At 45.8% G+C, this 26,081-nt stretch overlaps 1 protein-coding gene across 2 annotated transcripts in view; it reads left to right on the top strand.

The window, feature by feature from the left end:
• SLC24A3 (solute carrier family 24 member 3) overlaps positions 1 to 26,025 on the top strand; it is a 117,663-nt gene extending 91,638 nt beyond the window's left edge. For both annotated transcript variants that reach the window (XM_039569973.1, XM_039569972.1), the window contains exons 11-17: positions 1,136 to 1,296; positions 1,852 to 2,128; positions 3,682 to 3,848; positions 4,356 to 4,470; positions 5,312 to 5,424; positions 14,888 to 14,953; positions 15,914 to 26,025. In XM_039569973.1, coding sequence (XP_039425907.1) covers positions 1,136 to 1,296; positions 1,852 to 2,128; positions 3,682 to 3,848; positions 4,356 to 4,470; positions 5,312 to 5,424; positions 14,888 to 14,953; positions 15,914 to 16,063 — 1,049 coding nt within the window. In that variant the 3' untranslated portion in view covers positions 16,064 to 26,025. The remainder of the gene's footprint in view (positions 1 to 1,135; positions 1,297 to 1,851; positions 2,129 to 3,681; positions 3,849 to 4,355; positions 4,471 to 5,311; positions 5,425 to 14,887; positions 14,954 to 15,913) is intronic.
• Positions 26,026 to 26,081: the final 56 nt, after the last annotated feature.

The following is a 26,081-nucleotide window of genomic DNA, read 5'->3' as shown; positions in this document are numbered from 1 at the left end:
CTGGGCCACGGGAGGCCCGGAAAGGCAAGTGGTGCAGCTTTGTGTCCCAGCCAGGGGCACAGGGCCACCAGCAGCACCTGTTGCAATGGGGTGCCTGGCGGTTTCAGACACTGTTTGTCTTCTGAGGCCTTTTCTGAAGCCTTTTTTTAACAGAGGACCAAAAAGTCTGAAACAGAAAGGTTTCTGTATTTGGGGCAGTTCTTCGAGGTACCATTCAACAAGTGCCAGTGTGGAAAAACTCACAAGGAAAAGCCGGTTGGTTTTTGTTGTTTGGTTTTTTTTAATACGGAGGATTTTTTTTAATATCTACCCCAATGCATGGAAGCCTTGGTAGGAAAAAAAAATAGTGACATGAAGGCCAAGGAGATAGTCTTCTGTAAGACTAACAGTGATGGTCAAAAACAGTAATGCCACAAAACATTTGCCAGTGTTAAACACTGGTTTTAATAAACCAGTGCAGAAGTGTGTTGGGTAAGGCCTCAGGTTTCCCTGCTGCCAAGTCCTAGTCCTAGCACAGGATTCACAGCCCAAGGTGTCATCCAGGTGCAGGAAGGATGAATCCCAGAGGCAGTGGGCATCGGCGCTGTGCCCCAGGAGGAGCACGATTCCGGGACCTGCCTGTGTCTCCCTGTCCCTTTGCTCCTGCGCTGTGGATTGCTCTGGCACGTGCACTTGCTGCTGGGTTTGGTGGCAGTTCCTGGCCATGAGCTGCAAGCCCGGGGTGCAGGAGCCTTCTTCTCGTTCGTGTTGATACCTTGCAGGAACACAGTTAGTGGTGGATGAGGACAATATCCTCATGGAAGTGCAGGTTACAACTGGAAGTTACTGCCTTGGTGGGATAGCTGTTGTTGAAGCAGTGGTCTGCCTAGCTGTGATAAACTGTGGAGAGCAGATGTAGTTCTCTGTAAGGAGCGTGAGTGGTGATACCATGCTGACTGTTTAAGAACAGGCATATAAGGTGTGTGGAGGGCGGAAATTAAGGACAGATGAGCCTTACTTTGAATGGGGTAGCTGAAGGAATGGTTCTTACAAAGAACTTCTGGAATCCATGGGTTTATTCTTCTGAGAGCCATGTAGAGCAGAGGGAGAGATTGCTTGAGGAAGACCTCAATTTGTTTTTGTTCCTTGGCTGCAGGAAATTTCCACCGTAAAGCCTCAGTGATCATGGTTGATGAGCTGCTCTCTGCCTACCCACACCAGCTTTCATTTTCCGAGGCTGGGCTCCGGATCATGATAACCAGCCATTTCCCTCCCAAAACACGTCTCTCCATGGCCAGCCGCATGTTAATCAATGAGGTGTGTCTTTTATCTCCCTCACCTGCCCTTCTCGTTTAGAATTTTCTCCTTTTCCTGTAGCAGTGTTTGGCTTGAAATGCACCTCTGGTGTTTCTTCTGGATCCCCTGATAGCGCTCTCCCAGATTTTATCCTTCTGACATTGACTTCACTAAAACATCCCCTGCCCTCTGTCCCCTTGGAGATTTTAGCAGAGGGTATTATGCAGTTATGTTACATGTAGCTGTTGCTCACAGGGGGTGCCCCCTGCATAGATCTGTTTAATAATATGGTACTACCCTAAGACTGCACTTAGTATGTCACTGGTCCTGGAGTCCTCCTGGAGTCAATTCCACAGCCACTGGACCTTCTCTTGTAAAAGTTGTACGCGTGAGATTTATCTGGTGGTCTACAAGCAAGCATCATGTTGTACCCAATGAAAATCATTCCTTTTGCTTTTAAAGATAAATTTTTAAAGAATTCTACACATCTCTCTTTCTCTCTTCTTCCCTTTCACTTAAAAAAAATCAAATTTGAAAAAAATCTATCTTCCAGTGAGACTTTGCCTTTATTTACAGAGACAGAGGCTGATCAACAGCAGGACTTACACCAATGGTGAGTCAGAAGTAGCAATCAAAATACCCATCAAGCACGTGGTGGAGAATGGAACAGGCCCCAGCAACTCCGCGGAGCGGGGCGTGAACGGCACACGGCGGGACGAGGACGTGGCCGAGGCCGGGAACGAGAACGAGAACGAGGATAACGAGAACAATGAAAATGATGAGGAAGAGGAAGAAGATGATGATGATGATGATGATGACCATGAAGGGCCATATACACCTTTTGACCTACCCAGTAAGAAGCTCCTGGGTCTATGTGGTGTTTGTTGGGATATGCTGGAAAGCATGGCAGATGCGTGTAGAGATAAAAGTGTCTCTGAGAGCTTCCATCAGCTTTCACTTTGCAGTGAGGCTCCTGTTCACACGTAAAAGAGGAGGGGAACCGGGAAGCAGCAGGAAGCTCTCAGGGTGCAGGCTTGCAGGCTCCTGGGGTTGGGCACACCTCTGCTGCAGCCCCTGGGTTGGCCCTGTGCTGCTGTTGCAATCAGAGGGGAGGCACGGCAATCTCCGCAGGGTGGGTTTTGCCCCGAAAACATGGCTCACCCTCTGGAGAGATGGATCTCTGCTCACTGTGGAGGATGCTGAGGCTGTCTGGGCTGGTGGCAAGGAGCCTGAGTACAGGTCAGATGTGCCCATGGCTAGGACATACCTTTTGCTGGGAGGTGAGGTGTGCTCTTACCTCAGTTGGAAAGTGCAGTGCTAGTGTGGGCAAGGCACTGGTGGTGCTGATGTGGGCAGAGGCACAGGGTGGTCCTGTGTGCCTCTGCTTTCCTGCTGTTCACTAGGCACTGCCACAGTGCTCCTCGCTCTGCATGGAGGGCTTAGAAGGTCAGAGCAGCTGTGTGGCTCGTGGCTCAGGCTGCTGAGCACTGCACCTGCACGGTGGAGATCTCCTTTTAGCCTAGTCCCTCTTACCACATCAGGGCTCTGGTCCTGCAGCGATCATTAACATATCCCTGTCCTACCTTTGAGTCATAGTTGCCATAGCTGGCAAGATCTGCTGTGTTGCAGACGAGCTGGAATACTGTAGGGACTGGTCCTGCCCTTTACAGGAAAGATATGATTTTGGGAACTCCTGGTCAGATCTTGCCCAAACAGCATTTCTGTAGTTTGAGTAAGGAAAAGACCTGAGCCTTAAAGGGAACAGTTTAGCTGTCCTATGGACTTTCATAGCGTATGAGAGGCTGGCATGGACCTCTGGAGATGTCTGGTTCCAGCCCCTGCTCAGAGCAGGTCCTCCAAGCCTGTGTCCAGTTCAGTTTTGATTATCTTTAAGGATGGATGTCCCACAGACTTTTGGACACCTGTTCCAATGTTTGCCCACCCTCACAGTAGGAAAAACAGAGAAAATGCACAACTTAGTGTAGCATCTATCCTGAATTTCCCTTACTAGAAGTTGAGTCCATTGGCTTTTGTAATTCCCTTGTGAAGGGCCTGCCCCCATCTTTTCTGTACCGTCCCATTAGGTGATTGAAGGTGGATCAGATCTCTTTCTTGAACCTGCATTTTATGCGGTTTCTGTAAGAACTTGACCAGGGGAGGGGGGAGCATGTGTGCTCTGAGCCGTTACTTAAACTCTCAGGGAATGCCCTTCATACTCCTCTGCCTGTCTGTGCCCTCCTATCTGCCATCACACCATCATCTCCTGAACAAGGAGTGGCATGTTGGTGTAACAGTTAGGCTGAGGTGTCCCTGGCATCCTGCTTGCACATGCTAACGAAATAATAACATTCTGAAATACAGTGGACGTGACTTGTGATTGTTTCCTTTTGTTTTGTTGTTCGGCAGCTGGCAAGATAGAAATGCTGAAGTGGGTCTTCACATGGCCCTTGAGTTTTGTCCTGTACTTCACAGTGCCCAACTGTAACAAACCCCACTTGGAAAAATGGTTCATGGTTACCTTTGCTTCTTCTACCCTGTGGATTGCAGCTTTTTCTTACATGATGGTGTGGATGGTATGTACCAACTAACCCAGAAACCACTGCCTGGGAGAAGCAACAGGAGGGGGTTTGTCAGTCTAGAGAAATGTGTAGGAAGTTCTGCACACCTGAATTTTCAGGTGAGAAACTTTAGGTTTGCTTCCATTTCTATTGGACCTGTCCACACTCAGAGAAGAAAATTAGGGGCCAGTAGCCATGGCTTTTGAACTTGATTTTGGGTTGGCATTTCATCCAGGTTCTTTACCTTGGGAAACAATTGCAGCTGCAGCAGTGGAACGTCTCCCAGTCCTGCATGGCAGTGCGAGGGGCGCTGAGTGACAATCTGGCCACAATAACTTTTCATTCTCTTGGAGCAAGCAAGCTCGAGAGACATGGAGTTGTGAATGATAACACTTTGAACTCAGCATGAACAATAGCATGACATTCACTCAAATTCCTGCAGAACTAGAACCATAAGGTAGTTTTGTGTCTGCTTAGCTAGTATTTGTGTAAACAGCTTGATGTTTTATTTCCTCTCCTTAGGTGACAATCATTGGGTACACACTGGGAATTCCAGACGTGATCATGGGCATCACTTTCTTGGCAGCAGGAACCAGCGTGCCAGACTGCATGGCAAGCCTTATCGTGGCCAGGCAAGGTAGGTCATCTCAGGGATGGCATCCTGCTGTGGAAGTGTGTCCTTACATTCTCCCCCTCTTCAGGTAGCACAGATGTTTCCTGAACGTGAGAATATACAGAGCCCTTTCCACGAGCCTGGAATTTAAAACAAGAACAAAGGAGGAGATAAATTGTGCTGCTATTGCAAGCAGTTAGTAGGTTCTTAACAGCAGTGTGGGACAATTTCTGGCAGTATCGTCAACTTCAAGCCTTCCCCAAGAATCACAGTAATTTCCTTAATTTGAATATCAGTGGTATAGAACTATTTAATGGCATAAGAATCTTTCAGGTCACTTTCCAGCTTTCCTCCACAGTCATAAGGACTGGAAGATGCTACTGTTTTTAAGGAAAGCAACTCCCCCATACTTGTGGCCCCAGCAACAGGTGTGTTAAGAGGAAAAGCAAGTACTCAGTACTACTTTGGGGAGCAAAACCAGTGGCTCCTCATTGAAATAAACAGCTGCTGAACAGACATCTTTTGCAATCAGTCCAGTACAGAAGCTCATGTGTCATGGTCACAGTAAAGCACCAAAAGGCCCCCTCAACATGGCACCAGAGGGCTGGCAGGTCACAGCCAGCACAGCAGGTCCCCTGAGCAGCAGAGGATTAGTGGAGGGGAATTCTCAGATTATCCTGGAAGGTGGATTAAGCCCTTTAAGCCTGCTGGCCTTGTATGATGGGGGGGGCAAAGGGAATGGAGGGAGTGAGGGGCATCTTCCATAAGCCTTGGCCTTTGGTGCCAGTTGCCTGGATTAGCTCAGACTAAAGGTACAAGACTTTTCTGAGACGTGTCTGAGCGCACGTGGTTTCCATTCCTGCAGGTATGGGGGATATGGCCGTGTCCAACTCCATCGGAAGCAATGTTTTTGATATTTTGATTGGCCTAGGCCTTCCATGGGCTTTGCAGACCCTAGCAGTGAACTATGGATCATACGTAAGTCCTACATTTTTCTCATTTATTTATTTATTTATTTATTTTTAATAACCCGGATATATTTAGGAAAAGAAAAAAGTCTACAATTCTGTGGATTTTATTTGAAAAGACAAGTACTTCTCTCTGTCACGAGAAGTAGAAATTGTAGTGGGAGGAATAGAAATTAATTGTCGCTGGACATTTCCCATCCTTTTAAGGACAGAAATCTGTGCTGAAAGAAGCTAGCTCACTACAGTGCACTGGATTTTCATACTCCCGAATATATTCCAAGTAAGAATGACCCTGTTTTTAATAAGGCAGAGGGGATAAACACACAGGTGAAATATAAAATATGGACGAGAGCTGTGGGGCTTTTGGTAAGAAAAATTCTAAACTTTGCTAAACTGTTAACACACTGGAAAGTGAAGGAAACTGTTAAATAATTGGGTGTTTCAGAGCATGACCATCAGCAGGAAACTCTACAGAGCTTTTCTGTTTAAGAAAAAACTACCCGACACCAATGAACTTATGCTTTATTTCCCAGGTGAAAAAAGAGCCAACCCCTGCCCCCAGAGTGGCTTCAAGGTTCCTTCTGAGAAGGAAAGGCAGGAGATGCCACATAGTTCTAGAGGGAAGTCGCTGTGGCTGCAGGACACCACTCAGACAGCAGTGTAGGACAGAGGGGAAGACTGTTAAATACAGTGACTGAGTGAATGCAAAGTTAAAAGACAGGAGAATCACAGAACTGCTGAGTTTGGCAAGTACCTGTGGAGGTTATCTAGTCCCCAGCCCTCTGCTCAAAGCTGGGTCAGCTAGAGCAGAATGCTTAGGACCTTGTCCTGTTGGGTCTTGAGTACCTCCAAGGATGGAGTCTACTTTGTTGTTTAAGCACTCTCACGGTCAAAGAACATTCTTATATTTAAGTGGGATTTCTGTATTTAAAATTGTTCCTCTTGTCCTTTCAATGGATATCACTCAGAAGAGTCTGGCTGCACCTTCTCTGTCGTCTCCCATCAGGTATTTAGGCACATTGCTAAGATCCCCCTGAATCTTCTCCAGTCTGAGCAGTCACAGCCCTTTCAGCCTCTCTGTATGTCAGATGCTGCCATCCCTTAAATCTTCCTTGTGGGCCTTCACGGGACTTCCTCCAAGAAATCTGTATGTTCCTTGTATCGAGGAGCCCAGAACTGGACCAAGCACTCCAGATCTGAGCGGAGAAGGATCATCTTCCTCTCCCTGCTGGCTACATTTCTCCTGATGCAGCCCAGGATGCTGTTGGTGCTCCATGCCACAGGAGTGCATTGTTGACTTCAGTTTGGTGTGTCCACCAGGATCAACAGGTCTTTCTCAGCCAAGCTGCTTTCCAGCTGGTCAGCCCCATGCTGGTATGTGGAGTTTTTCCTTCCCAAGTGCAGGGCTTTTCGTTTCCCTTTGTGGATGTTAATGAGTTTGCTGCCTGCACATTTTTCCAGCCTGTCCCAGTCCCTCTGTATGGCAGCACAGCCCTCCAGAGCATCAGCCACCTTTTCTGGTTTTGTATGGGCTGTGAACTTGCTGGGGCTGCTCTCTCCCCATCATCCAGTTTGCTAAAAAAGACACTAAGCAGCACTGACCGCTGGGGTAAGGCCCTAGTGACTGGTGCCCAGCTGGGCTTGGAGCACAGTGCTTCAGCTGGTTATCAGGCCATTCCGCTGCCCACTTATCTCGACTCTTCTTCCTCTGTTTGTCCCTGAGGATGTTTGAGAGAAATCCAGCAGCCTTGCTAAAGTCAGCACAAACAATGTCTGCTGCTTCCCCTTACCCAGCAAGTCCCCCTTGTCCTACATGGCTGTCAGCAGGGTCAACGGGATTTCCACTCCATAAATCTACATGTCTCGTCCTTTGTGTGTTTAGAAGGGGTACCCGGGATTATGTGCTCCATCATCTTCCTAGGGATCAAGGTCAGGCTGACCAGCCTCTAGTTCCTCAGATCTTCCCTTTTCTTGAATACAGGAGTGCCATAAGGAAGCAAAGCTGTAGGAATAAAATCCCTTTCTTTCATGAGCAATTTATCTGTAGCTCATCTATGTTTTTGTGAAAAAGGATGAAAACGAGTGGCTGAACAGAAGCAGCCGGCTTTCATGGAGGCATAACAATATCACTACTGTTTGGCACACCCAAAATGCCCATTGTACAGTGTGATCACATGGTTGGAAAAGGCAGTCTTGGAAACAACCCCACAACTAGCAAAAGAGAATTTCCTCAGTTTTCACTTGCTGTTCCTGGATTTCTCTCCAAATCCTTGGGTAATTGGACTTTAAAACAAAGCAAGTCCCCTCTTTCACCTGCCTGTTATGAGTAATGAGTTATTGAAGCATTACTAAGTTGCCAGCCAAGGCTGGCATCAGCTGGGTCAGGTGCATCTTGGTGACAGTGCCCAGAGCTCCACAGTGCTGGTTGTTATTCCGGGAGTGCGGCTGATGTCCCTGGCACGCAGGTCAGAGGGGGCAGCAGACGTGGAGCTCCAGTTCCTGAGGTCTGTCAGGCTGAGCCTTGGGCTTCTTTGCATGAGCAGGCCCTGCTAACTGCAGTGGGACTCGTGGGCTCAGGCCAGCCTGGGTGTCCACTAAATATCGCTGTGAGTCAGAAGTACCAGGTAATTTCTGAGCTAATAGTACAGGGTTGAGTACTGCTCCTTTGGTGTTTGGCAGGATCCAAACGTGTCTCTCTAGTATTTCCCCTAGAAGGGGAGCTCCTCAAAGCAGTCTTGATGCCCCTGACCTGCATGCAGAGGCAAAGAGAGATGTGTAGAAGACAAAAAGGGCTTGCTTGATCATGATTACTTTTGCGTGGTGATCCAAAACCGTGATTGCCTCCCTAGAATGTTCAGTGTAAGTTGACTGTGGCAAAGTTAAGCTCCTGCTGAAAGTAAACACATTTTAATAAACAAGCTGTAATAACTTCTGTGGAAGCTGTGTTTTTGAACTTAAACTTCAATGCAGAAGAGCCTCCTAGAAGCCCCCTCCAGCCTTGTTTTTCTGTGATTCTAAACACTCCGGGCTTTCTCCAGAGTGTGGTATATCTCTAGCATCATACTCTGTAAAATCTGTACACATTTACCTTGTTCCAGGCTGCCTGACTCAGAATCTCCTGTGGACAAATTTTGCTCCCTGTTAATGCTGGTGTAAAGAGTTCTGCCATGTTACTGTGCAGAAAAGGAGAAGATTTGCCCCGGTGCTGTGTGTGCACACGTGTGAGCAGCCTGGTGCCCTGTGACCACGGGCATTCGGCGCCTTCTCAGCCGTTTGCTGAAGCGGCTTCACGTGGAATCAGGACTTGTTGCTTAAACAAGCTGACTCTGTGGGGTAGTGTCTGAGGGGGGAAAAGGCAGCTTTGTGATCTAACAGAATGAGTCAGGAAAAGAGCAAGAAGGGGACCTGTCAGAGAGACGAATGGGCTTGCTGGAGTCACAGTAGGTGAATGGCAGAACTGGAAATAAGCTGTGAATCTCTGGAGAGATGTCCTGGTGCTGGGTTGCTAAATCGCTTTTTGATTGAGTGCCTCTCTTCTGACTGCCCCTTCCCTGGCCGCATTGTCAGTGGATGCTTCAGCTTAGTATTTATTTTATTCTTCCTTCCTTGTTACAAGAAAGGAAAGGAAAGGAAAGGAAAACCATCTTACGATTCTCAGGCTGCATCTTGGAAGCATCTGTCACCTGGTTTAGAGAAGGAGGTTTTCCTTCTGTATTCCTGCTTCAAATGAAACATTTTCCTCTGGGATGTGGGTACACTGCAAGTGCCTCACTCTTTGCCCTCAGCTCAGGTGTCAATTCCAGAGTTCCTGACTTGGACCAAGCCACCTATCCTTTTCCCATCAAAAGGCAGATCTATTCAGGATTAAACTTTCCACATCACACCCCTTCTGTTTTTACAATGCCAAGTCTCTAGCCCAACTATATGTTTATTATTTTAAGGCTCCTTGTTTCTGAACACTCATTAATGTCCAGGTACTAACTCTGCCTTCGTCTGTGCTTCCCACTGGAGCTTCCATCTCCACTGCTCACTTGGCCACCTGCCTGCAGCAGCTCTGGCCTTCTGTTACGTACACAGCTAATCTGGCAGGCCAGCAGGGCTTTTGGAGGAGAAGCAGCATCCCTCTGGACCTTGAGAGTCCTTTGACAGAGTTCACTTGCTCCTCCCTTCCCGCACTGAGTCCTGGACACGTTGCTGGCTCTCTAATCCAGTAAGCATCCTTCCCCAGTGCACCTGGCCCATGTGGAGTGGAAGGATGTTTGCTCTGTATCTTCCATCCAGTTGCCTCCCTCTGGAATTTTTTTTTTTGCTTGTAAACCAGACGTCATCCAGCAGTATTTTAGAGAACAGGAATTTTAGCCTAAGGATAAGCAGCCAGATTCATTTGATCACGTCAGCATTTGGGAGTATAATCATGTCAGTCCAATTTGCTCCTCTGCCCGATAACTTCAGCCAGTTTCAGCAAAATTTGACAGTACACTAGAAGTCTGAGAGACCTGGCATTCCTTCCACGCAAACAAGCAGCTTGAGACAGCAGGAATAATCGCAGTGCAGTCGTTGTTAGGCATCGGAGAATCCGGAGGGAAGCTAATGTTTGCAAAGCACACATGGAGACGGGAAGCATCACTGGTTCGCTCCTCGCTGACCGGTTGGTTTTCCCTGGTTTAATTCCAAAGCACTAGGGTGAATGGTACATTGGGACAAAGCTGGCTCCCTGGCTTCATGGCAGAGAGATTTTTGGGATGATTATACTGTAGTAGAGCAAAAGTGTCCCTGCCAAACCTTCTAGCATCCCTGGAGTTCTCTGCAGCCACAGCTCCCACATCTCCTGCGCGATAACCCTTAGTGGCCACGTGCAGCACTCCAGGTATGTACCCTCTGCAAAGTGAATTTTGTGATATGGAGCAAAACAGGGATGCTTTCTTAGGAGTCTAAAAAGAGCTTTAAGAAGGACATCCCATTTAAACATGCAGGAATGTAGCACATGTTTGAAGTTCCTGTTTGCTGAGACCGCTGTCTCATGGCAAGACCTTGGGAATGCAGGATTTAGACAGAATTTCCACTGCCAGGCAGAGGCACTGAAGGAGAAGGATCCCCAGACATACAGAAGACCTGCAGCTTTTTCAGCTGAGGGACTGGAAACAAAGCATAGCCCTTCTGAAATTCCTTACTGGGGTAATTTCTGTCATATTTGGGCCCTGAAGCAAAACCGGTCTGGGTTTTGGCAATAGCTCCTTGTTTTCCCTCAAGCAGCTGACAGAAAAGAACTTCAGAATAGAATAACTTTATTTCCGTTGTTTCTCCTCTGCTGTTTAGCTTCAGCCTTGGCTGCCACAGCAGCATGGGAATGACTGGAGCTGGTGGCAGCATCTTTGCATTTGCTGCACAAGCAGCAGGGAGGTCACCCTCCCCACCCCCCTCACACTCTGACAGAGGAGGCTGTGAACGTGCAAACCTTCCGTGCGTGATCAGCCAGAACAGCATTCTTCTGCCTCAGCTTCAGCCCCTAGACACAAGCCAGTCCTCAAAGGGGAGTTTGGGAATATTGATTTTTCCTCCTCGCAGTATGAGGGAGTGCTTCATCTGCAGACAGTTTTCTCCTAGGGAAGAGGCATTTCCTATTCTTAAATGAACAGGGGACTGGGCTTTTCCCTATATAATTAAGACGACTCCAGCTGAGACTCTTCTTCTGGTGTTTGCCAAAACCTGAAATTATCTCCTCCCTTACTGTGAGTTCTGAATGTTTTGCTGCCCTTGTTTTCCCTGAACTTGCACATTTTCACATATCCCAAGGAAATGTGTTCATTGCCTCCTGCAGGAAATGCCACTCATCTCATGAGAGGGCTGCTTGACTAATTTCTGCCCTAATTTCACCCATCAAGGACACATTTTTCTTAAACTTTTGTTTCAAATTTCAGAATCTTCTAAGCTTCTGTGCTCACAGTTAAAAGTCATGATAAGAAATGGGGTAGGCTGTGGTGGTTACCAGAGGAGTGGAATAGTTCATCAGTTAAATCTATGTTTCCAGAGCTGTAGACTGATGGGAAATCTGTGAAACAGCAGCAGGTAGTCCGAAGTCAAATGCAGGAAAAGAAAGGGTTTGTCAGGAAGCTCATTTGGCTGAACTAGACAACACAACACAGCTGGAATTTCTGGATGAAAAAGTGCAACTGTTTGAGTAAAAGAACGTTGCTGGTGAGCTCAAAGTCCTGGAAAAGCTGTGAAGAATTCCAGATGTTTCTACTGAGGCTCAGGAGGTGATGTATGCATGGCACCTCCCTGCCATGGAGCAGGCAGAAAAGGGACAGAAAAGGACAGAAACAACACGTGAGAAGAGCTCTAAAACAATCGAGAAGCGAATAGAAAAGATCAGAAGGACAGCTGGAACAAAGGGACATCGATGTAAGCCCGTTCCCAAAGCACGCTTGCCCTGGGATGACTGGGAGATGGATTCCACAGATGGGTGCCGGGCCTAATTCCAGATGAACTGGACTTGCAGTGCTGTGGGGTTACCCTGTGCACACCAGCATTCCCGTGGGCTTGGCTTGCAGGGAGCACCGCAGGGGCGCGGGCAGGGGCCCGCACGGGCACAGTGAGTCAGGCTCACCCCAGCAGCCTCGGGCACACGGGGAGAGTGGAAGGATCCTCCGGGTAAACAGAGAAGTACGGTGAGAGGAACGAGGCATACGTGAACTGTGGGGATTCCGCCTAGCTTGGATTTCACTCTCTCAAGACCACTCAGCAGCACTGTATAAAAATCACTTATGGTTCTGTAAGGTCACTTTCTGGAGTAGGTAGACGCCTGTTGAAAAATGTGGCAGGGCTGGCAGGAGCGTTCTTGTTGTTGAGGTTAATTGATAGCTCTTTACTTTGCCCAGCAGAGGGAGCCGGGCTAGATACCGGGCCAGGGATGTTGTTGCTGGTTAAACGCAGGTTGGGAACTGCTGACCGCGAGTGAAACTCGAGTGTTTTGGCACAGTGACCCTGCGAGGGGAACTTGGTGCTCGCGCTGCAGAAGGGGTTGCCATGTCTGCTTTGCCCACACAGGAAAAGCATGACGTGTGTCGCTCTTACGTTGGTAAAGCTGCTGTGAATAATTAGCATACGTTCTCTGCTTTTGAATAATCCCCAGTGGCAGCTTTTATTCCCCTAAATGACCTCCAAGGAAGAGCCTTGCAGATAGTCTGAAGAAAGCAGCCTCAAACACCTCTCTTTGAAAGCACTGTCCTCAGCAAATTAGACACAGAGGCCTTTGGAATGTTCTGCTGGTTTTACGGAGGATGAAGGTGACTGAGAACCAGCATCCGCACTTTAGGTTAAATCCAGACATTTTCCGTGCTAAAATAATTCCATTTCTTCACTTGCTTCCTTTTCCTGTAGATCCCTTTCCAGTTGATACATTTTATACTGACAGTTTTTACAGATATTGGCAGTGGTCAAACGAAATTCCTGACCAAAATCCAGACAGGAATTTACTGTAAAATAGTTTCTCTTTCTTAGCCAGCTGCTCTTCATTTGGGATAGCAGGGAAGGCAGCTTTAAATTTGTGTCGTAGTTACTCAGAGTTAGTGTACAGTTTTTTGCACTTTATAATAAGTAAGATGGAAATGCAGTCTAGCTGTTATGCGTGGGCCATTCTGATGGGTGGAAGCAGGAGAGGAGGAGTGGGTGCAGAGGAATGACTGAGGCAGAGCGGGCTGGTCCATCTCTGAAGTTTGCATTAGCAGTGGGATCATGACATTTTTCATCTTCAGTTATGCAGACAGTCCCAAAGTCGGTCTTCATGCCCTGAAGCAATCCAAATCCTTCATTTCTTTGAGCAGTCTGGTGAGGATGTTGTATTTAACATGTGATGGCCATAGGAATATAATGGTCCTACTGTCCCTCCATACCTTTACAGCATATAGCCTAAAGAAATCCTCCAGTACCTTTCAGACAAAATGATCATCATGGCTGTAGCCTTTTTTTATGATGTCAACAATCAGTAGGGAAGGAAAATGTGCCATTTGTGTGAGCTGGTACTTTGACAAGTGTGAAGGGAACAGCAAAGCTCGGGCAGCACAGATTGACACAGAGGATCCTGGGTGCATGGAGTTCAGTGCAGGCTCAGAGTTTCAAAGTGTCGGGACTGATCATCCTTTCTGACTCTACAAGTCAGGCTTTCCCCTCGGTGGTCCCTGGGGAGTGAACCTAGATCATTACTCTGCATTTAGGAGCAGTAATTGGGGTGAAAAGGATTTCCTGACTGTGGTGCAAAATGATACAATTGTATTAGCATCCCTGCATTCTTAAAATTGTAGTGCTGCTTGTCACAGTAGAAATATGCACTTCTCTTGCAAATGGGATTCTTTATAGTCTAACTGGAAGGATGGGAGCACTGAGAAGCCAACCTCCCCTAGAAGGACGACCTTTCCCTCCACACAGTAGCTCCTGGAGAAGCTCTCTCTCCTTGAGAGCCTCCGCTGAATTGTTCCCTGATGATGCTGCAGGTGATGCTGTTTGAGAAGGTCATATAAAAATGACCAAAAGGATAATGATTAAGTTCCCCAAGAGAAGGATGGGAAACCGAGGAGAAGTGTGGTCCTAGCTGAGGAGCAGGACTGGAGGAATGGCTTTACTCCCTGCAGCCTTCCTTTGTAACCTTGGGTTTATGTCTCACAAAAATCATGTTCTTAAAAGTATTTGGGCCTTAAAGATGTAGGTGAGGGCCTAAGGTTAGACTCCAGAGCCTCTAAAAGTGGCAGTTTAATGGCGTCCCAGCTTTGTGGACCTGCGTCTCGGTTCTCCTCTTGGACAGGGGCTGTAACTGGGGCTCTGCCATGGAGACAGCTACACCAGAGCCTGTGATGTGCCCGGGTACCTTATGCAGCACTGCAGGCAGTAAGCTGTCTCTTTGTCTGATCTGCCTCAGTGCTAAATCATGTCCAGCCCGTGTTGGTGTGCCACGATGCATTGGCACAGACAATTTTTCAGCACCTGAGGCTCTGGTCTTGAGATTACTGACTTGTTCCCTTCACCAAGAGGAGTAAGAGTAGGGAAGAAATAAAGTGAGAGTAGGGAAGGAATTAGCTTCTCGTGCGTGTCCTTTTTTATTTTCCCCCACTGTGAAGCATTAATTGGTGACTGAATGCAAGAGTTCCTTTCCCCTGTTTGTTCTTACAGTACTTATATAGGAGTTAGTTGCCAAAAAGAAAATGTCATGGTATAATAGTACAAGGGAATGCAAAGCTCACGTGGAAGTGGAACACTGTGAAATGCTGTCAGGTCCTAAGGACACTCCTCTAATAACACTCCTTCCTTGACAAATTACGGAGTAGGCAAAGAAATCTGTGATGAAATGGTCAGACTTGGCATTAACAGCTTGCAAGCCACTGTTTAGCAGCTCAGCGGTTTAGGATTATGGAAATATAAGCAGAGAGGAATACTGTTGTTTGAAATTGTGAGATGGTTTGATAAACTTCCTTCTTTTACAGATTCGGTTAAACAGCAGAGGACTTATCTATTCTGTTGGTCTCCTGCTGGCATCAGTTTTTGTCACAGTATGTATATAGTCTTTCGTTCTTCTTTTCCAAAAGAGGGATTTTTATAGACATTTTCTTCACCTGCCCCTTTCTCACCTCCAGCTGAAATAGTGGTTGCAAAGTCTGTTGTTACGGGATGGGGTGCTCCCTGCTGTTGAAAGCTTCCCAAGACCTTGATCCGGCTCTTTGCAGGAGCTGTCACTCCCACGGGATGGCACTCCTGCTCCTACAGGTTTTCATGGGAGGAGCCTGGGAGAACCATTAGTAATCATCAGTTATTTCTCTGCTAGAGCTGGAGCAGGTCCCTTGATGCATGATGAGATCCATTCTCCTGTGAGACAAGCAGACAAAATGCTGAGCAGGTTGCTCTGTAGGATCCTTCTGAAATACAACACAGTCCAGAAGAAACAGTGCCTGACAATGTTTCTGTTGAAATCAGTGCTTTGTGTTCCCTGACCTTTCCCAGAAATGATAGAAGAGGAATGATGTGACATCTTCCAAATCTTGAAAACGGGGGCAGGGGGGGGGGGCGTCCTGTGCAATGCACACCAACACAATTCCCACACACACAAGACTTTTAATCTTTGGTGGGAGCAAACTGTGCAAAGTCAAGCAGTCTCGGACTGTGTGGCTCTAGACTGAGATTCAGAGGAGCACATGAAGCATTTTGAATTTAAAAAAAAGGGACCTGGCCTGTAAATCCATTTCTGATTGAATTTAATGGGATTGTTCTTGCCAAAATTAAATTTGCTGCAGGAACTTAAGGTGAGGTGATGTGAGTCAGGGTGGCTTCTGTGACTGCTGCTCTGATTTACTTGAGCTGTGGTTTTCAGCTCACTTGCTGCAGTTTGTGATTGCTTCCAACTGATCATCATCAGTAAGGGGACGGTCCTCTTTTGGCTCCCGTAGCTGAGGAGGGGATTTACCACTTTGTTCAAAATGTTCCTGCTGTGGTGGCTTACTCTGTGTTTATTGTAGGTTTTTGGTGTCCACGTGAACAAATGGAAACTGGATAAGAAGCTAGGGTGTGTGTGCCTTTCCCTTTACGGCATCTTCCTGTGTTTCTCCATCATGACAGAGTTCAATGTTTTCACTTTTGTGAACTTGCCAATGTGCAGAGATCACTAACGCAGGTGGCAGACTGTCAGGAGGAGCTTCCTTTTTACCTGTGCAATACAAGCCACGGCTGGCATCTCCTGGATGCAGTGCACCTCCAAGTCGTGACCTATATCCTGTTCACTGTTCATAGGACCTGTGGCCCCATCTAGGTTTGTCCTCTCCCTGGCCCCCACAGCCCGGAGCAATCCTTCGTCGATGTGAAGAGTTCTTTTCAACATTCGTGTGATTTCCTAGCTCAGTTTTTGAACAGTGTGACTGGGACTCAAGATGAACTGGCTGCTAACTGGCGTTAAGCCAGTCAAAACTAGTCTGCTACAATTCCTTCTTTTTTTAAGTTATTTGATGGAAGACTAATTAATTTATGACTTAAGACTATTGCTACAGTGCAGAAGAGGGTACGTCGTATGGAGGTTGACTTTCAAGGAGAATCATGGGAATTTTTTTTTGGTTGTGGGGGGTGGTTTTTTTGTTTTGTTTGTTTTTAGTTTTTAGTTTTGGGTTTGCAGGTTTTTTTGTTTGTTTGGGGGGTGGGGGTGTTGTTTTTGTTCTTTTTTTTTTTTACTTGCCAGAGATCAACGTCCTCTCTTGCATCTTCTCGTTCTGAGTGCTGGGTCTCCTGTAACAATCCAAAGGCCACAGGGCAGTGTAAAATGGAAATGCAATTCAAGGTACTCAGCATAAGAATGGATAAAAGAAGATTGTCGAGGAAAAAACTGATGACTTTTTACTATAAATAGTTAACCTTGTACAGGTGTGATGAGGAATGCCAGCTAAATGTGGATTCAAAGGGTAAACACCGCTACCATTTTACTATGAATGTTGGAGTTTTATTTATTAGGGCGTTTGTTATTTCCAAGCAATAGTTTGATCAACAGCCCAGGAGGGCTGCCAAGGAGGTGTCCTGGTTTTTAATGATCTGCGTGTGGAAATGGAAGGTCAGAACTTTCTCTCCTTCATCAGATTTTTTGTTTTGGGGGGATTCAATAGTTCATGTCTTATTCGTTCTGAGAAGGACGTAAGTACATGTCAAAACTTTTCTAAATGAGTTACAGACACTGGTTTCTTTAAGAGGAAAGAGGCATATTTTGCACAGACATAGTTACTGAAGTCATAATTTGCCATTCTTTAAAGAATACACTGGACCTGGCCAGATATTTGTCATCTTTAGCAGTTGAATTTACCTGATAACAGATCATGTGGATTCATCACCCCTCCTTTGGGATGGGGGAAGACACAGACAGAGATGGCACATTTTAAAATGTGGAATATCTTCAATGCAGACTCGCTCACAGATCTTAAGTTATTGTGAAAGTTTAGCTATTCATTGTTCCAATATCCCTGCTAGATTTTGTATAATTCTGTATTAATACGCAGGCAGATTCCGCCCCCTGAGAAACACCATCACTGCTTCATTTGTATGTATTGATACTGTGGGTTCTTGCCACTGCAGCTCTTGTATTTACTTTAAGCACTGATCACTTCTGATCCATTTGGTATGTTTTTTCCTCTTGTATATGTTCTACTATGAAATGTATTAAGAGACTACCAGCTAGGTTTTGTCTATGGTACAAACAGTGGCAAATAATAGTAAAGGTACAGCTAACCCTACGTAACAGAAAGAAAGGAAAAAAAACCAAAACACCAAACCCTAAACTATAGCAGGAAATGAAAGAGCTCCGGTTTAAAAGAAAGAAGAAGAGAGCCACGTTCTGTTCACAGATGAAAAGCCAACTTTTATTTCATTTGCACTTTTGGAAGGGATTTTTCCAGTCTGGTTTCCTTTGGGCAAAATGTTGTAAGTGAAAATATTTACACCCTGTGGTTTCCATTCAGCTCAGCACCTGGTTTTCTTTGTTTGTTACACCAAACACGTGGAGGCACTGGCAGCTCTTGCACTGTGCGTGGCAGCGAAGTCCTGTGGAAAAAGCCACGTCCCGTTGGCCTCGCTCGGGGAGCAACGTGTGCCGGTGGATCCCTGGCAAGAAGAAGGAAGGGTCCAGGGACAGGCAGCAGAGAGAGTCGATGACGTGCCTGCATCGCCATTTTTCGTCCTGGAAAGCATTTGTGTTGCTGCTTGTTGAGCCCTGCAGCTGTGGTTTGAGCAGCCTTCTCGTACCTGTGCCCGCGGGACATCCTCTTGTGCTGGGAAGCCCACTGTACCTTCCTGTCGTTGGGTCTTTGTTTCTTTTGTCGTTGTTCTTAATGAGATGAATAATAATAATAACAACCACTAAAATGCCTAAAATACTTCCTTAAGTGAAATGATGTTTGCAACAGTGTGGCACGCGTCACTAAAGCCACCCCACAAACACGCAGCTCTGCTCTCATAGCGAGATGCGGTAGCTCCTAAGCAGAGTGTATGTCCTTGCTGATAAGGGGAAGGAAAAAAAGGAGAGAAGTTCCATATCAGGGCCTATTATTACTTCTATTTTGAATATTTATACTGCTGCTCCAATGGAGCCAGTTGGATCTATTTCTGCGAAATAGCCATTACCTATCCCATGGCACAAAAACTGCACAAGTATTTTTTAGGAACTTTTCCTACTGGTGTGCATTAAATACTGTAGTAATTGTGTAGTTTTGTGTTGTGTGTAAAACCTGAAATACCTTGCTTTGATACTTGTGTGTGTTCCCAGAATGTTCTGCGAGTCGCTTGTTCTAAGCAGAAGCAAAAGGTACCTGGAACTGCCGTTACCTGTGCCACAGGAGAATTGATAAGCATGTCCTAGAGCGATGCTTCCTGCCAGATGCGCTTCTGATTTGCAGCTAAACCGTCTGGTCCAGGCCTGGTTTGGAACAGAGCAGACCGACTGAATGTGCGTAGCGGTGCCGGAGGGAGCGTGCCTCTCACGTGTGGCAGCACAGTCACAGCCTGTGCAAAAGGCCCCAAGGCAAAAAACCAGCAATTTTTGGCATCCTTCCTGTACGCCGGCTCCAAAAGTCGCGTGGACGGTCCTATTCCAATGCAGTGCAGACTCAGAGCTTTACTGGGTCTTGCAGAGCACTGAGTCTCCCAGAGGCTCTCTCCCTCCCAGGGGTTCTCTCCTCCCGAGGTTGGACTCTGGAGGACAGCCAGTGCCTGGCTTCAGCGTCCCCATGGGAGGCTCTGCTGTGCCCGCGGCTGCCCGAGCTGTGAGCCACCTCCGGCTCAGGAGCCAGCTGGGGGCTGGGGGTGGCTGCTCCAGGGGGAAAGGAGGGAGCTGAGGGGCTCTGAGGCCCGGGGTTGGGGCTGCACAGAGCCACCAGTGAAGCAGTGTTGTGTTGGGCTTTTTTAGCGTGACTGTGATTCATTTGCAGTTTTAATCTTCCGAAAGCAAGGGTCACCTTCGCATCTGAGGCTGCTCCGGTTTTTGGACCAGTCAACTGTTTTTGTTTCCATTCCTAGCAATTTCAGACGATCTTTAATGACTATTTCAAAGGGAGATTAAAGAGCCTTTTCCTCCGTGGAGACGCTTCACTGCAGTTCTGACTTTGACTTAAGTATGTGATCCTTGGCTGGCTTCAGATCTGCCTGACATGGATGGCCTCCTTTCGAAGGCAGAATGATAGGATAGGGTATGATAACAGATGGTTTTAAGACATGCTAGGAAAACTGCTTTTGTCCTTACCAAGGGTCAATTTTTTACTTGCCTTTTTTCCCCCCCATTTTTCTTTTTATTTTTGTTTTTCATGTGCTGCACTTCTTGATAGACTTTTTCTGTGATAGGAACACCAATCCGAAATGTGTGCATGGGAGATTTTTTACTTGCATAATTTGTTGGTTTTGCTGTGATGTCACTTGCATGCTTAGTTTCCAGCTCTCTGTCCTCAGCAGTGTCACTGAAATCAACTGATTACCTTTGGATTTGTGATGGTGGTGCTCGTGGAGAACGAGGGGCAGGACTGGCATTTTTTCTTGGCGAAACAAATCAGGTAGAATGGCAGTCTAGTTTAGAAAAAACAACATTCAAGGCAGGTGGAGCAACCTAAAGGTAACGTTTAATACCCTGCTGTCAGAACAGGGCTTTTTATATGTCTTTTCCAAATACCCCTATTGATACTTGTGAGTTAGAATGTAAATTGAATATTGTTGAACAACTTTTTAGAAAACCATAGCTTTCTGCTGATTGACAAAGGTTTCTTATATTAAGATTTTTTGGAAACTCTAATCCTTTCAATTAAAATTCACAGAGATGCGATAGTGTGACGTTTACCTGTTTCAAAGTTACACCACTGGAGCTTTAAACTTGTTTAAAAATAAAATTTAAAAATCAATCTCAGTGGACCATGCTTACCTAGATTCAAATCTGCCTTGTACTTACAAAGTTCCACTTGATCAGCAGCCACTGCAAGTCTGTCTGAAGGAGACTTAAATCTGGGTAAGAATGTCCCTTTTAGGTTGGCACAACTTTAACTTTTAAAGCCATGTTTTTAAGGGAAGTTAAACAGTTTAAACCCATGGTTTTCAGGAAAGCAATGGAGCTTTGAATATTTTGAAAGACCTCAGCCACTTCAGATTTAAGGAGCTGCAGAGTCTGAGTGTGCTGAATGGATGTACCAAGCCGAGTGCAAGGCTTAGTTTCAGGAAGAGAGTTTTCAGTATTCAGGGACTTGAGTGAAATCTGACCTTTGTGAAACCAGGGGCAGAACCCCAGTGACTGTTGTAGGGTCAGTGATGTGTTTGTAGCAGTGAGTCCCGGAAGGGATGGGGACGCTGCATTTTTTTGGGTGAGTGACCTTTTTTTTTCTTACCTGAAAAGATAAATGACTATTAATTTAATAAGGCCAAGCACCTTTAAGGGAATTTACATGAATATTCTGTTAGCACTTCCTGGCCTCAAATCTGAAGCACAGTTCCAAAATGCATCTACTTCTGCCCAAACTGCTCGGACTTGTCTGGCTGAATCTGCAGAACCGAGCTTGGTGTGGACAAATCCCTGCCTTTTGGAGAAGTTCACTTTATTCCTGGGAAAGCAATAGGGTAAGAAATGGCAGTCTGTTTCATTGTGCCCTGGGGATGTAAATTGGCTGTGAAATCAAGTGTATGCTGGCCCTGAAACAGTCTGTCATCACAAGCAAGTTATCCACTTGGGTTTGGGTAGAAGCATCTAATTTCAGGAAGGCTTCTAAAAAAAGCACAGTTTGTTTAAAGCAACATATTTTTAAATGTATTTATGTAGCAAAAATGACTTCATTGTGGTATTTTTAGATAGGTTTCTGTTTTTCTAATAGACTTGCAGAACAAGTTTGAAACCCTCCACACCAGAACAACCTGACAGAAATCTTGTCAGTGTAATCTTCATCTGCCGGGTTGGATTTGAATGGTGCTAAAAGTCAACGTGATAATTTTACAGCAGCAATGCAACGTAACGTTTTTACTGCCAGCTGAGGAAAAACACACCTCTGGATGCCTGACCCTGTGAGGATGTTTGTAGGTGATTACAGATCTGCTCCACTGTTGAGCATTTGTCGCCGAGGTTTTCCATTGGCGTGCCTGACAAGCAGAGCAAGACCTGGGGTTCCTGGAGGAGAGCAGTGCCTGCTGCTGAACGTTTTGTCCTGTAATGTGAGGAGAGGGCTGCTGGTACACAGGCCCCTTGGCTACTGGTTACTGCTGCCAGTGCTCCTTTTCCATAGCAGGAGCATGTATTTCTCTGAGGACCAAGTCTTACCTTAGCTCTGGTCAGCGTTGCTTTTGGCTGACAAATGCTGGAGCAGGGGAGGCAGCAAGGGCTCCGTTCACTTTCTGTGTGTAGAGGCAGATGTTGGGTGGCAGATGCTGTGTCACAGGAGGACTTTGGATAGAGCCTGTATAAATGTTGGGACGTTCCATGAAATCTTTCCCAAGAGCAGGCATCCCTGTACACCCAGCAGCCACCTGCTTGCTTCCTTATTTTGTCTTGCTCCTTGTGTTGCCAGGATTCAGAATTTTGCTTCCACTTTCTCATAAGCTGCATCCCTCTGACTTTGAAGGCTGAGCCACATCCTGCCTTCTGTAACACAGAATTAATGCTCTGGGCTAGCAGAAATGGTGTGCAGGCTTTGATCCAGTAAGCTGATGGGAGAAAATGCAAGCAGATCCTTGCTTGGCGTACCAGCCTCCGAGCACCTGACTCCGAAGAGCACGAGCTGCCTGCCTGGGAAGTGCCCCAAGCCACTGGGACAATCAGTCACTGCACAAGTACGTGGGGACGCTTTTCGTGGGATATGTGTGTTTTCAGAGACTCTTTCAAGGGAGTTTTGTACCCTGTGCAAAGACATGCTTTGTACAATAAATATAATTGATCTAATTAAGGGATTCTAGATCTGACCTGGGCCTTTTACACTTTGTGAAGCCAGATTATACTATATGGGAGTTTTACTGAGGGACTCAGTTATAAGTTCATATAATTCATAGGCAGGTTTTTAGTGCTATTTTTTTTAAATGTATGAACATAGATTTGTATTCAAACAAAATACAATATTTATACATATATATATATACACACTTTACCTAGTAAATTATATGTGTTAACTGTTGTTAAATTGATGCCCTGTGGTAACCAGCTGTTACTGCAAAGGAATAAATTCTTATCATGGCAACTGCTAAGATGCTGTAAATGTATGAGTATTCAAGACAGTCTTATACATACCTATTTATAAACTCAAGCAAAGTTTTTATTTGTTTTAGCAAGGTATTGTGAGTGGTGCATGGCAGTTGCCTGTCTGTAATATATCAGGTCAAAAGCCTAAACAGCTTATCTGTGTGCATTCAGCAATATTTCTAATTATTGTTAGTCATTTGAAATCCCAGTTCTATTGCTGAATGTAAAGTTAGCCTGGGGGGGTGGGGAGGGGGAAGAGCACGCACAAGACATTGAGGAGCTCAGAAAGTTCTGCACTGCAGTATTTATGCATTTTATTTATTTATTTATCAAACACAGAGAGCTGAGCCCCTGGTTCAAGAAAACATTTCCCCATGCTGGCAGAAGATTTAGGAACCTAATTTCGGTGCCTTCCTAAAGCTAATGCCAAGTTCCCCTGGACCAGGGGCCAAGCAGACTAAGCTATTTAAAGCATAATTCCGTCCTTTTAAGTGGCCACAAGAAGGGGTGAGACCTTCTCAAATGCTTCTTTTAACTTCTTTTAGTAGAGAAGCTGAGAAATGCTGAGAGATCCAAGGATGCTTCTGCAGCTCATCTGTAAGAGTAGAAATATATAAATAATAAATACTCCTTGCACTTTTAATATTTGTAATACCCCTGTCCTGAGGTACTGTTTGCAATAATCAAAATTCACATTTCAAAAGCTGCCCACAAGTAGATTTTTTTTATTACTACTTTGTAGAGGTTTTTTTTTGTTCCCCCTTTTCATTAAGGAAGTAATCTTCCTTTGGCTTGTTTTGCCAGTTCTTTTTAACAATAAGTGATTGGCTCTGGTTAAATGTGAAGATCCCCCTAAACCAGGAGTCATGTGCCAGCAAATGCTTGGGGGTAGCCAACGTTTATTGTCCCAGCTTAATGACAGGGTTGTTCCCATTTACAGCAGGCAAGGACCTCCCACCTTGAAATCCTGCAGTAAAAGCCGTCCCACCACTCACAACCACAATAATCCCCTATTTCCACCGCACTGGTTTGGTTTGGGGGGGTCAGCAGATCTCCAGTGTAGAAGAATATATCACATCATCACTATCAGTGTGGATGACGTAGGGCTTACTGGGGGAAAACACAACAGCACCAATGGAGTCCTTTTACAGACCATGTATTGGGGGGGACTGGAAGTCTTTCTTTTGCCAGCGTTAAAGACATGGGGGAGTTAGAGATCAGGAAAGAAAAAAATGGAAGATAAAGGCAGAATGCACAAAGTACAGCCTCAGTCTTTCATGAAGGTTTGTATAATGTTCAAGTTTTGCATAGAGTGAGCTCCCATATTCTGTCAAGCATAGAGCTCAGCTGAGTTGTTCATTCTTGGTTCTCAGAAACAACCTTTTTCTCTCATGTTTCTCACTGCTGTGTCAGGACCTCTGAGCGTAATGTGCATTTCTGTATCACAGAACTGCTTTGTGAAGTCGCTTACGTGAAGTGAGCGGGCACATAGATTGAACCACAACAGGTTTTTGAAAGAAGCCAAAGCAAGATGTTTGTGTAGTAACTTTGTTCTGATGGATTTTTTTTTTTTTTAATGGGTGCCAGAAGCAAAGGACACAAAGTGTGATTCTGTAATCATGCAGCACCAGTGGAGGGCAAATGCTAGCGTGAATAGTATGGCATCACAAAAAGCTGTCTGTTGTGGAATTCAGATATTGGCAAGTTTCACGGGTCGCATTTACATGAAGATTTGCCTGGATGCTACTTGATCTTTGCAACCCTTGGTCTTTGATCAGGAAAGGTGAGAAGTACTTTGTCCCTTTCTCAGGGAGAAGGGAGAGAGATGCCTAAGCCAATGTCTCCAGACTCGCACCCTGGCTGCACAGGCGTGCAAGTAGCAATCTGTGTACCTGAGAGCTCACTGGTGTGCAGTGACCTTCGCAGTGCATTGAAGATTTAGGGGTAAATTTTAGTTAGTGTTCCCTTGAGGAACAGTGTGATTGACTTCACTGTCTCCCCTCGTAAAGCTGAGAATCCCTACTGTGCAGGCAGTATGTGTGTGAGATTACTAACGGAATGTTACCTTCGTCCTTGCATCGAATCTTTGTTTTCCAGACTGAAACCATACTAGGAAGATGTTTGTTCATAAGGGTTTGGGGGACTTTGTTTGATTTTTTGCTGTCTGTCAAAGTCTTGTGCAACATGAACCCTCCCGGCAAGGTCTGGCAGTCGTTTGGGTGTTCTCCTTGCTGGTGCATCCATTGGAGCTTCAGCCAGTGGGACATGTGGGAGGGCAGGGGTGGTCCTTCCACTGGTCCCAGACACAGGTGTGTGACAAGCAGCGGAAGGGTCACTCCTGCCGAGCACTCCAGCACGGGCCTGGCAATCGGAATTGAGGCACAGGTGAATCAGGATTCCACAAAACAAAAGGGTGAGCAGACAGACCTGTTAATCCTCAAGTGTGCTGCACAAGTTTTATCCACTTCGCGTGTTTTAGCCAAGCCCAAACTGTGGCGTGTACGTGGTGCCAAGCCAAAGGCAGCCAAGCTCGGCACCCACGGTCAGCCTGGCATCACCAAGGCATGTGGGGGCAGCCCCAGGTCCAGCACTCTGTCCAGGGGGTGTTTAAATCATTTCAGGGCCCAGCAGTCAGCTGTTCAAGATGTGATAATTTCACAGAGCTACAGTGGACAATTTGGGTTTGTGCTGTTGCTGAAGCCTTAGGCTGCTGAATGTGATCCCTGCTGTAGCTTGCTCTAAAACAGACACCTGAGACCGTGCCAGTCTGAATCGTGGGCGTGGTGGGTTCTCTGCCTTGTGGCACAGTCACAGCATCCAAGCTGCAGGAAACACAGCAATAAAAGTGTCTGATAGGAGCACCTTTGGTTCGAGTGGGGAGCAAACGACACGGGGTCCCTTATCTCTGGGCAATTCTGTGATGCTTCTAATCATAAGGAAGAAGATGTAGGTGGAACTGAGTGCAAATGTACATATAATGTATGTTCATTTACAACCAGCCAGAAAGCAAAATAAGCAGTGGTTTCTAGTAGAATAATTCTACTCAAAATAGCTTTTTATTAAGTCAGCTTAAAAGTGTTAAAATGGTGGAGCCACAGACAAAACATTTGTTACCTTTTGAAATGAGTTGCAATGGTTTTGTCATACTTGTACAAGTGTTATAAGGTCAGCCTTTCTGTATGTTTTACAACTTACTGTAGAGTAGTCTTCTATGCCTAGCTGTTCCACTTGCCTGTGTAAGTTACAAATCTAACAGAAATGAAAGCATGCATTTTTCTCTGTTTGCTGGTAACCTTGAAATTAGAAACTTGTATTTCTGTGTTTTTAATGTGTTATATTATAAACAAAATTCACAGCACTATTGTCTATGGAATATCAAAAAGTTTTATTAGAATGAATTACTTTAAATGTTTTGTCAATTGATTTAATAATGTGTCAGACATCTACACTAAGACAATATAATG

The sequence above is a fragment of the Corvus cornix genome, chromosome 3, assembly GCF_000738735.6.
Source record: "Corvus cornix cornix isolate S_Up_H32 chromosome 3, ASM73873v5, whole genome shotgun sequence".
Lineage (NCBI taxonomy): Eukaryota > Metazoa > Chordata > Aves > Passeriformes > Corvidae > Corvus > Corvus cornix.
The sequence above is the reverse complement of the archived record's forward strand: the minus strand, read 5'-3'. Positions and strand labels throughout refer to the sequence as shown.